General features: G+C 35.8%; 1 protein-coding gene across 2 annotated transcripts in view; it reads right to left on the bottom strand.

The window, feature by feature from the left end:
- Window positions 1-1,815: 1,815 nt before the first annotated feature.
- Window positions 1,816-12,761, bottom strand: part of BMAL2 (basic helix-loop-helix ARNT like 2) — a 36,084-nt gene continuing 25,138 nt past the window's right edge. For both annotated transcript variants that reach the window (XM_072356179.1, XM_072356168.1), the window contains exons 11-17: window positions 12,040-12,146; window positions 11,318-11,468; window positions 10,090-10,145; window positions 9,189-9,297; window positions 6,325-6,412; window positions 4,569-4,677; window positions 1,816-4,092 (exon numbers count right to left, since the gene is read on the bottom strand). In XM_072356179.1, the coding sequence (XP_072212280.1) occupies window positions 3,959-4,092; window positions 4,569-4,677; window positions 6,325-6,412; window positions 9,189-9,297; window positions 10,090-10,145; window positions 11,318-11,468; window positions 12,040-12,146 (754 nt within the window). In that variant the 3' untranslated portion in view covers window positions 1,816-3,958. The remainder of the gene's footprint in view (window positions 4,093-4,568; window positions 4,678-6,324; window positions 6,413-9,188; window positions 9,298-10,089; window positions 10,146-11,317; window positions 11,469-12,039; window positions 12,147-12,761) is intronic.

Here is a 12,761-nt window from a genome sequence, read left to right as displayed (position 1 = left end):
TCTTGTGCCCCATGCAGGATGAAGCCTAGCCAGTCCTGTGCCCTACAGAACTCATTTCTTCAGCACAAGTGTTTAGCAAAGTGACTGTATCTTGCTGACACAACACCAAGTCCACAGGCCTGTCTTGGAGTTTGAAGAACAAGAGATTTACCATCCCTTCAACAGCAATAACAAAAGCATTATGTCCCCAGGAAAGAGGTATTCTTAAAGGCCAGGCAAATCAGACATGCTCAAAGTATGAGGGATTAAGAAACCATTTTACTTATTATCCCGTTTTGACAAGACAAAATCTAAGCACAGAACCACCCCGGTTGAAGAATTTATATCAGTTCACTCTGAATAACTTGTTTTCGTAACTACTAAAGCCCCAGTCTTTCACACAGTTCAGCCTCACCTGTAAGATACATGAAAAAAGCAGTCTTTGAAATCAGTTTTGTTTAAAATCACTACAAATCTAGAATTGTCGGCATAAAAACAACTGGAGAAGTTGTACCTAGTAACTGCCCATACATGGAGTCGTATCCTTCAATAAATCAGACATTCTGAACTACTTCATATCCCTTTCCCTCTCTTAATAAAATAGAAGCTGACACATAATGCACCAATCTTAGGACCCTTAGATATTCTTTAAAAGAAAAAAAATGATAGGCTGATACGGCTTGGCAGCAGAACCCCAGGACCTCACATAAAAAGTGCTGTACAGATAAGAAGTGTATCAGTGAAACAGCTCTTTGCTGCTTCCAAAGGACAGGAGAACTTATACTGCACCTCAGGAAGCAGACCTCTTCCTCACAAGGAAGATGGGAAGTTTCTTAACTTAGTTACGACTGCCCTCTGTCACAGAAAAGAGGAGCTATCAAGATGAATCTTCTAGAAGACACAATGTACTGCAGCAGCACAAGCGGTCCCTCAGCTCATTCACCTCCCCACTTACCTTTTCCTGAATCTATTAGCAGTGCTGTTCTGAAACATGGCTTTACAGCTTTTAACCTGCGAGAACCAATACCCACAAATATCTCCATGACCTCTGTATTTGTGCAGAATACAACGATTCTCATCTTGGATGGAGAACAAGATGGTTGCCTTCAGAAAAATGTTAAGTGATGCAAAACTTTCCAGCTGATTACTTTGTGGAATTCCAGGACATTCTATGGACTTACATGATATATGTCAGCATACAGAGAAGACAAAGTGAAAAAAGCCAGAGGTCAGACTTTGAGGAAAAGCAGCAAGAATGTATTCTTCATTTTGGTTTGGATCACAAATAGGAACACACTCCAGTCAGCAACCAGCAAACTAAGACCAACTTCAGCCTTTTGTGCTTGTGAGCAAACAAAATTATGTTACCCCTGCTACTGACTGGACCTACCAGAAAACGTATTACTTCAAACTCCACAGTTAGGTATTTAGGGAATGAGCCTGGGATTTCAAAGCATGACTATTTCTGTTTAAATTTGGTGAGTAGGCAGTGTTGTGGACAGACTAACAGCTGAGCACAGAAACAGTATTTTATCAAGCTGATTTAACCACATCTTCTGATAACCTGTACTATATCAAGAAACCTGTCTTCTTACTAGGACGGTATTGTTACACAAACAGAAATGAGCATATAACTTATTTCAACTGTATTCAGAAGTGCAGATAAATGAGCATATAACTTATTTCAACTGTATTCAGAAGTGCAGATAAATTTCACCTCTTCGTGCATCATGTATACTTACAAATTGCACTTTTTGTTTTAGGATTGCTTTAAACCAGGTTTAGAAACAGTAAAGGGAGAATCTAAAAATGAATTGCAACACACAACACTGATTACTGACTGCAAACAATTTACTTTGGTTTCTTGGTTGGTTTTTATTTGTTAGGGAAATGCAATAAGCTTCCAAAGTAGTGGGTTAACTCTGGAAGATGATATAAATCTTGTGAAAGAATTAATATGCTCCTTCAATAACAACACCCGTATCATTTTCAAACTGATCAGTTAAGAAAGAAACCATGTTGAAGAGACTCTGTGCAACTGTAAGTCATTTACTTACTTATTTCTCTGTCTCAGCCGCGGTACTTCTTGTTTTATTTAGAATTTATTTTTACCTTAATGGTGAAAATCATAAAAAAGAGAAAACACGTTTCACAATGGCAAAACTTGAAATTCTTAGTTTACAATTAGTACAGATAGGAGTCTAACAATTATTAGAAAATGCCTGCGTTGTTCTTTTTCCCCCACTTTGCTGCATGATACAGCCCCAAATTAGTTTTTCTGTGAAGAAACAGAACAGTTTATTCCAATAAAGCTAAGGAACAGGGAATTTTGGCCCCAGGTCTTCAAAAAACTGTGAATGCAGGAAATCACATGCAGGGTCAGTGCAAAATATTTACAGACAGTAAAAAAGAACCCAACAAACCATTCTAGAAAACACAGACAAGATGTCACCAAAAATTCAGCATGTCTGAAAGAATCCATATCTATAAGATATAAAGCTGCTCTGTCAAAGCACAGCAAGTCAGTGCTGACTAATTGTGCACTCATTCATGGAAAGGTGGCTTCTGACAGTAGAAGCATGACATCTGGCGGCTGCTTAGAGAGAAACCATCTATTTGTTCACACTTTGTTCTGCCTTTGTAAGATCTGAAAGGGCAACCTGCCTCCCACCTTTAAACTTCAAACAAACATGACTTATGGTGGTGCCTATGGTTAAGGTTTCATATTTGTATTAAACAAAGATGCACAAATATCAAATGCCTTTCAGTGCTTTCCTTTCATTACATGAACTTCAACAACAAAAAAATTTAAAAGAAATCTGTTTTTACGTAATTCACACACAAACTTGTCTATACATTTAATGTCAGAAATTTTTAAAATATCTTTTTTTTTTTTTTTACATATTTATGCTATATTGTTTCAATGCAACCTATTAAATGCCACATTCTTGAATAACCTGCTGTAAGTGGGGTACAGGTCTTAGAAAAGCTGTCTCTCAAAAGAAGACCATTTTACATAGCACTGCATTACCCAAGTCTTGTAAAAAGTCACAGACACCAGAAACAGAAAATCACCCTAATCTTCCCAAACAGAAATACTACAAAGGATACTACAGAATTTTAACGTTTGTCACTAATAGTGCTATCCTTGTTCTGGAACTAAGACTATCTGTCCAAACTTCTCTAGTTAGTAAATAATCTGAGATGAAACCAAAATGCTTTATTACAGGTATAGTGTTACTTCTCTTGGGTTCTACACACTGTCCCTCTAATAATACATTAGAAATAATACAGCATAACAGTTATGATTTTGTTTCTCTTTCCTCACGCCCTTACCATGTTTGTGTACTGAAGAAACAACCAAAATGATTTTTCTTAAAACCTTCTCTCCTGATTGGTACAATGATCTAATTACAATCTGTGATCCCAGACGCGTATGCTTCGCTTTCACTTCTGACTACAAAAATTGCACTTTTGAAAAGAGCAAGGAATCAAAAACTGCATCAGTTAGGAATTACAATACCTGATTTTTAAACTATAGTGTGTGCATATCAGAGTTACAGTGAAATTTATTAGTTATAAATATTTTTAGACTCTAAGTATACTAGGTTCTAGAGAAAGCGACATAGATATAATCAACACTGTCCCATTTGAAGACAGAATAAATAAAAGTTTAAGTGTTAAAACTACGAAAAATATTTCTGTATATTGTACAGTACCTTTTGGTTAAAGCTTCTTAGAAAAAATATAAGCATTCCAGTCACAGATAGTTCAGTATTAAAATTTCAAAGTTCCCATCATGGAAAAAAAAAATATTGCATTTTGTCATGGTTGCAGCAGAAACTGTCGCTCTGTGAACAAGGCTTCAGTCTTTAAAAATATACTGATAGTACATAGGAATTCAAATGAAACATTAAAAAAAATACAGTACTGAGGATGTTCGGTTGTTGTGCATTAAGGATTTTAAATTCAGTCAAAACTAGAGAGCCCATTGTATATCACTGAGTTCAGCTGGATCCCCAAGTCCTCCATCGGCCTCCAAGTAATTCATTAGAGCAGTCATGGCAGTGTCATCGTTTTCACATATTGCAAAGTCCAGCTGAGAGTTACCACCTAAAAATGATTGAAACATTTATGTATGCAGTACAAAGCATAAATATTATGGTAACTCCCCCACCAGATTCGTTTTTAAACAGCATGTTTCTCTGAAGTTCAGGCAAACATGTATGGTAAATGTTAAAAAAACAAAATAATAGAAATAATGGCTGCATGCAGACAGTCAAAGGCTAGCTACTGAAACTCGTTGTCCATGCAGTGAAGTTCATGCCACTGACGTAGAAAGGTGTTTCCTACTATGTTGCCTTGCCTATCTTGGATGAATGCTCTTTCAAATCCTTATTTGAAAATCATAGCTCAACTGGAAGAGAGCTATAAGACAAGGCATCTCTATTAAGAGTCCCCTCATCTTAAAGGTACTGACAAATCCCTTGAAATTTTATAATTTGTAATGGTTATATATCAGTGCACTAAAAGAAATACAGAATTATTATAAACGTTTTCTCCTACAGCCAAAGTGAAATAAATCTTACCAAGGAGAGGCTCGTTACTGGGAAATGGAATAGCACCTTGGTTTTGTTCTGAAGTCTCCAGAACTTCTGCTTCTGAAGGACATAACTGAATCAACTCTTTATTCGGCACCTGTAAAAACAGAAGCCGTAGAATTAAATTCTAAAGTTAACCATAATTATTACATTACTGTAGCAATAGTAACGTATTATTAAAATTAAAATAGTATTATTAAAATTAATGTAAATAGCAGCCAAAGCGTTAAGAACTAAAAGAGTCAATAAAAGATATGCATCAAGGCAGACCTATTGCATATACAAATATTTTATTATTATTTTTTTAATTTAATTTTATTTTTTAACTAGAGTACACACAGCCCTGGCCTTTGCTAAAATAAGAGGTGATACTAACATATCTGTCAAAAATACTTCACAGTTTTGGAATCTGCCCTATTGTGTGTCTAACTGAACAATCAGTAAATAAATCCAGCACAACAAGATGCACCAGCATACAATTTTCATGTCCAATACTGTAAACTACAAATTCCCAATGGCATCAACCCATGTCAATATTGACACATTCTTGCTAAAAGATAAAAACCCACAGATCTTCTATATGTTATGTGCATTATGCCATATGAATCACAAACTCAAGTATTTTCTATTACTAATTTGCATCTTGTTACCATAGGGATGGTGGAAGTCATCCAAATACAAATATACCAGCAAAAAAATATCTTTCCCTTTGCTTCATGTAGGGCACGTATACAATTTAGCAGAACGGATGCCCGTCTTGTGTATAGTCTGTTAGGAAATTATAACAAAGTTGAAATGCTTTACCAAAGCATTTTAAAACAAACGGGATACCAAAGGACAGAACAAAGGAACGTCTTCAATGAATACAACTAAGTTATCCTTATGATGAGATGCTGTATGCCAGAAAGAGTTCAGTACATGTATGTAAGTCAACTAACTCTCAGGAAGACAGACCTGAAGTAGGAAAGGGGTTAACTGAGCATCACAAAAAAAAGAGAAAGCCAAAACAACCCCTATAACAGTATTGTTATGCACTGAAAGAGCAATGGAAGGATAGACTGGCTTTAAGTGGAAAGAAATTTACATTTGAAGAAGTGTAGATGTTTGTAGATGTTTATTCATACAGTGCACAACATAGCTTTAGCCAGTAGCTCCAATAGATTAACGAAACAATAATTTCTATCTGGTTTTTTCAGAAGACAACTGGAGTACCTTCTAAGTAAAATTTTTAAGCATTCATAAACTGGGAACACAGAGCATACATTTTTAAAGGGGTCTTCCGGAACACAAAGGTTAAAGTAGAGAAAAAATGTTAGAGAAAGCAAGAACTGGTGTTTAACTCAGGTTGTCAATCTGAACTCAAGCAGTTAAGAAACACTTTTACTCTCTGATGACCACTTAGTAAAAGGTTTGAGGCAACACAAAGTTCAGAAGAGTCCTTATCACATGAGTCACATTTATCACATTGAGCGTATCATATAGCTTCAGCAAAGACTGAACAGTGACTGCAGTCTTAGCTTCAGAGAATGGCCCCTTGAGGCTTGAAGTGATATCCTAGTAACTAAGGTTGGCATTTCTGCTGCTGTCACACATCTTACAAAACAAATTTTCATAGCTGCCATGATGCTGGCAATATCTTACACATTCTCTCACAAAAACACAAGCCAGAGTAAATGGCTTAAACACAGGCTTTGAGCTATCTGACAGTAACCACTCAGCTTTTTACAGACAGCGATATACTCACATTGCTGCAGTTTACAGTTAAAGCTGGAGATGGTGACTTTCTCAAGAGATGTGATGGACTTAATTCCCCACGTGGTGAAGAATGCAACCTAAAATTATAGGCACAGTTGATATATCAGTTTACCAAGTCAGGCTGATTGTCAGCCTGCTGCAGAACCCGCTAGATCTCTCCTCCCCAGTGACAAAATCTGAGCCAGCTAAACTGAGATGTTGTCCTAAATTCTCCCAAAGATTCTAAATTCTCTTGCTCTAGTTTTTATAGTGCAAAAAGCAAAAGAGATCAATAAAGTCCATCTGTCTTTTAACTACTTGAGCACGCTTTTCTTTTTCCTTCAGTCATCAACACTGACAGACCAAAGAGTACAAGGTTTCATTTATTCATACTGGAATAAATAGGTATATTTGAAACACATACCAAATACAGACAAGTATAAGCAAGTTCTGCTAAGTGGTGGTGGGAAAACTAATAACCCATCTTATCAACCTCCCTTATCAAACATGCCAGATATGAAAGTAACGTTGGGAATTTTGTACCAGGGCCTTTTGGATCTTTCTTCCCATCTCCACCTGCTCTTCCTGACTCCCAAAGGAGAAGGCTATATAAGTAGGGCACTCCGAATGCTTCAGTTTACATCACATCCTCAGATGCAAAATGTGGTAAGGGAGGAAAGGCGGGAAATAAGTGAATAAACAGCCTATCTAAAGTAAGCATAGTTACTTGAACCAAATATCCATTAGTTCCCCACATTTCAAAATCCAGTGTACAATTTGGTAAGCTGCACTGCTGTCTCTAAATGCTGTGACAGGAAGATCAGACTGAGTAACTTTTAGCATCACTTTTACTGAAGTGATCATTCCTCATTCCATGCTACTGGAATACTGGAATATGTCTGTGGCCACAAAATTAGTTAATAAAAAAGCTGGTGTTAACTTCTTTTGTCTAACTTTGACTGCTCCCGTAGTTCAGCAAAAGGCAGGGGATCTAAATCAAGAATATAACACCAATGTTAGAAGCTCTAGAGTAAGCATCAAGATAAGATAAGCTCTATGCTCAGATCTGGACATTTACCAGCAGAGATGAGAACTTCTGCCAACTTACTTTGGTCTTTAAAAAATTTGTTAGAATGGCTCTTTCCCTTTAGAAGTTGTACTGATGGGAAGACATTATGAATGGTATCACTAAAGTGCAACATTTCCTCTTTGATGCAGATGGTATCAATAGGGATTTTTTTGTCAGTGCTTTTCCTCCTCCTTTATGGATAATGTCAGTAACCTGTCAACACGCTGCAGATGGATTTTTTTTTTTTTAAATAGCAATCCTTTCATCCTATCACTTCTGATGCATTTATTCCTTTCTTCCTCTCATTCAAAAGGAACAATTTGCAATTGTTCCTGTGCAATTTGGCTATTGCGAAGAAATATGACTTCATTGCTGGAAAGGGATTCCAAACTATGGGAAACAGAGTCAGAAAAACGTAGGCTCTGGCCACGGTTTTCACTGTTTCAGAAAATAAAATACTGTTCTGATGAAAATACAGCTGAGAAGACAATCCTGTTATGAGAAGCATATGTAATCGTGGAATTCAGCATGCAGAAGAGCAAACTACACTTAAACAATCTGACAGTCTTTTGCAGTAAGGTGACTAGCTTGGTAGAATGAAGGTGCTAGTAGTGGAAGATTTGACTTCGGTGAATTTTTAACACTGCCTTCCATAACGTTCTCACAGTCAAGCTGACAATTTGGACATCCACTAAAGCCAAAGATAGCTTGGCTTGCTATTCCTTACACCTCTACTGTTGTTTACAAAAGTGGCATACTTCTTACTGGAAGCTTTAATATTATTGCAGTCCTTAAGGTGTGGCTGCAAATGTGCAGAAGAAATAAACAACTTCTTGGTGTTTCTTTACCTGGACCTGGAAATAAGTGATCTAAAGTCAGGGGGATGGCTTCATTAGCTGAAGCTAGGTGACTGGTTCGATCTTGATGATAGTACTATTATGATAGATCTGACCTTCACAAAACTGATTGTAACTTCTGATGAAGCCTTGATACCTGAACGAGCTATGCATATGGATCCCCAAAGCCCTGGAATTAGTTGGCTTCAAGACTTTCTAAAAATGTTCTCAAATAACAAATGCTGATATCATGCAAATTGATATAAAAACCTCTTTGTCTATAAGCAAAACCAGGCACCAACGTGGATGCAAAATACAAAAGATACAGAATATATTCACATTAAAATTATGTTTCTTCCTTTGGAATTCATCTGGTATGCTCTGAAACAAGTTAGTTTTAGAAGGCTGAGTCTTTCATTAAACACTTGAATTTGGCATGGATTTCCATTTTGAACGATGCAGTCATGTTTTTCTAAATCTACAGCTGGGTAGTGAGGAGCAATTGAGCTATCACTTTAGTCTGTGTTCAGGACAATCAGGAAGGGCCAAAACAGGCTATGGAAGCACTCCACTGGGTACCGTTTTAGGAAATCTCTGTTTGCAGAGTGAAGCTATCAGAAAAATATAAACACCATTCACAGTCAAATCATTTTCCATTCCCTAACTATTTATCTATTAATTTTAATTTCAAACAAAGGAGCATTACAGGAGTACTTTTGAAGACGTAGTTACATAATTCTTCCATTATTGCATCCCTAGAACAAAACTACCTATCAAGGCCAGTGATGTGCAGCACCAGGCATGAGATCTACATTACTTTATAATCTGTATCATATAAAGCCATTGCTCAACCAAAACATATTTAACGTATGTAATAGAAATGAAACTTGAACAGCCCCCATATAATCACATATTCCCCTTCTCCATCTTTACTTAAAAGTCTAACATATGATATTAAGTGTTTATTACCTTTGTAATTCTAATATCTCATTTGCAATTTCAGTTCCTATACTTCCAGCACCAAGAACTGTTCCAGAGGACATTCCAGGTACACTCACTAAAGACTGTTTTACAGCACCTACAGTTAACAAAATAAAACCTTAATTTCATAGCAGTTTCATTATTCAGCAAGGAGGATTCATTTTAAAGCAGTTTTTGTTCTAATCTCTAGTCAGAAATAAAATTCTATAAAGCCCTAACCCTATGGGAATTGTAAGTCTTACTCGAAATATAAAGATAAGTGAATAACGTTAATTTGAAAACTGATGTCTTCAGCAATGTAATTAGTAGCTTCAATCATTATCACCTCTATTCTATCTCGGACAATTAAAAAGAATGAGGAAAAAAAAATGTATTTTCACAAACATTATACTTTAAAAGCAAATATTAAAAGAAAAACTTTATAGCTAGATAAAATAACCACATAGATACCACATAAATACCACACAGATATCACAACTTATGCATAGCAGTGAATTGTTAACAATATATGTATCTATGTTACCCTTTATTCTGTAGGTAAACTCAGTGCAGCAGTATTTCTACAGAAAACCAGTAAAAGCACAAAGAGACTGTGTGATAGAAGCATTGGGTCCTATCAACCAAAAACCAACTCACAACAGAAGTTACCAGAGGAAAAAAAATATGCTGCAAACCTTCCTGATCACAGTTACATGCATTACATGAATTAGAATGCTCTAACTAAATGGAATTACTTTTAAAATGACCCCATTAGAATTACCTTTAAAATTATCTTCCCTCGCACAATAACTTAGCATTAAAAATAAATAAATCCTGAATTGAATAAACCAAAAGTTTCAAGGATTGATCAGGAGATACACCTGTGATAATTGTAAGAAGCAACACTTGCCTTCTGCAGGTTGGGAACCATAGGAGACCTGTTCTTCAGCAGACTCATTGTGTCCTCTAAGGTTTATATAAAAAAAGCAAACAAATAAACAAACCGATAGAAATATTTTCAGTGGTAAAATCAGTGTATTTCCATTTTATTTCAATCAGTACTTTACAAAGCTAAACTAACATGCTCAATCTAGTAATAAAACTAGGCATTCCTTACATCTTTCAACGTTCAGTCCTTTCTACTTTTGTCTGAAGCATGGAGTAAAATATTCATTTACATTCATTCCCAAAATCAATAACTAAAGCCAATATAGTCGTCTGTGTTTCATAACAAGACTGTTATATCTACTTATAGGAGGGAGAGCCATTAATCAGAAACAACTGCTAATAGAACAGATCAGCAGCTACTATCTGCTAGCAGCTGCTGCCTATCTCCCCTCCTCTAGCTGCAGATGCCTGGATCTCCAGGGCAGGCAAAAGCGACCTTTGGCTGTTGGCAGCATAGACTGCTTTAACTGCTCTTCTTTGTCTTGTTGGGAAAAAGGACAAGGGCAAAATAGGTGGCAAATAGGCAAAATTGGCTTAAGATACAAACCAACTACAGAATGGGTAAAAGGCCTCCAAACCACTTTGTCTAGTGGAAATAAAATCATGTTCCTCCCCCTCCAAAAACCACAATTGTTGAGAAAGATGCTCAGTATCTTTGGAACAATCCGAATTATCATTTGATTGCAAGACACAAGGAATAAAATGAAACAAAATAAGAATGAAACACACACTCCAACAGTTCATTTGCTGCCTTGTGGGCAGCTGCCTTGCAATCAGTTTGGAGAGTATCTTTTTGTTCTGCCTTACATTTCCTATGATCTACCAGATATACTTCTCCTTATTCTAATACACGCAGATTTAAAAGCTCTGAAGGAAAACAAACAAAACAAACAAAAACCCCATCACTTTCCATTTACTTGTTCCTTTTTTCCTAAAAGATCTTTCTTCCTTTAATAAGAAACTCTTTCATCTAATTTTCAACTAGTAAATTGCAGTGTTCATAGTTAAATCCGTTACCTGAGCCTGAAATCAAAATCAACTGGTGCAAATCAAATGCAAATGTTCTTCCACATTACTCAACCTCTTTATGCACTGTTGGTATTTTCTAATCATGCTCTGCTTCTTAAAGAGGTTCTTTTCTGTAATTAAGACAAAAACTAACACGGGTAATCATATAATGAATTACTTACAATACTACAGTGTTGTTTGATACAATGTACTCCAGTTCCTTGGTCCACGGATTCATGAAACTAAACCATTGACTCTTTAAAGTAATAAAACTTCCATCTTTTGCTCTAAATTTGTAGGAATTTGTGAATACTTTTTCTTTATTCTGCAACACTAGATAAGAAAGAGGAATTACAATCACTATATTCATACTTACAAGGACAGAGTTGAGCTAAAATAATCTGTTTTGTGGTACCATAAAAACAAAATGTATCTGATGATCAGGTATGCAAATTAAATGCCAGAAAAATGTTCAAGATAAGACCTCTATGAAATTAAACTACTGCTTTAACAATGCTACTAATCTCAAATGAGAGCCCATGTACTAAGTTTCTGCAGACAACTAATAGGGAGACTCCCGATTTGGTGAACTTACATCAACGGTGTCTTTAATTAAATGATTAGGCACATTTGCTCTTCAGGACTTCTTTATTCTTATAAAGAAGAACTGAGGCACAGAGTTGAAAGAGGCATTATTGCCCAGCACTACACCAAGATCCAAGACAACCAAAGATTGTCTTGAAAAGATTCTTAACAACAGACAAGAAACTCCCTGGTTTTCTTACACACTTTACAAGGGCATGTCTTAACACAGACATAGAAAGGTACAATGCTAAAACTGTTTAACTTCATTAATTCCCAGCTTCTAATTTTATATAGCCTGGGAGAACCAATCGTTTTGTACCTTCTTTATGTTTCTCAGCTAGATGATTGTGATCGTCTTGATGGCAGTACTCGTAACAAGAAGTTCCTAGAAGCTCTTGCGGCAGATAACCTAAAATTGCTGTTGCGCTGTTAGAAATAAAAAGATGAACTGCAGTGGATTCAGACAATTGCAAAGCTAGCTTTCTTCAGTATCAGATGAAGCAGAAAATGAATATTTAATAAAATAGATGCTTACGTTCATGTTTAAGAAAAGATACAGCATTAGGATAGCTCTAAAACAATAGCAAACATAGACTGCAGTTTACCTTGGATCTGTTTGCATTGTATAATACAGGATAACAAGACTGTGTAAGAGTATCAATTCTAACACAGAATAACAGCATTTAAATATGCAAACCATTTGTATGCACAATTTAAATGAACACAAAGTACATATGATTATTAGCTCTTCCAATTAGGCAATCAAAGTACCAAACCCACATAATGAGTCATTTAAAAAAAATTAATAGTTAAATTTTGCTCTGCTACATTAAGGAATAAGTTTGAACTGACACTTTTAGATATGAGATGAGATATAATGTATTTGCTCTAAATATTAAGATATAAATAAGCAGCCATTTTTGGTGAAGGGCTTATTATTTTTTTTTCTCTGTCAGCACAACTTATAAACAAATCTAAGTCACATGTATAGCTATGCCATTCTAACTCGAAATTTTTTATTGTGAATATATAGTATACGAG

The sequence above is a fragment of the Excalfactoria chinensis genome, chromosome 1, assembly GCF_039878825.1.
Source record: "Excalfactoria chinensis isolate bCotChi1 chromosome 1, bCotChi1.hap2, whole genome shotgun sequence".
Lineage (NCBI taxonomy): Eukaryota > Metazoa > Chordata > Aves > Galliformes > Phasianidae > Excalfactoria > Excalfactoria chinensis.
This window is presented reverse-complemented; position numbering and strand designations above follow the sequence as displayed.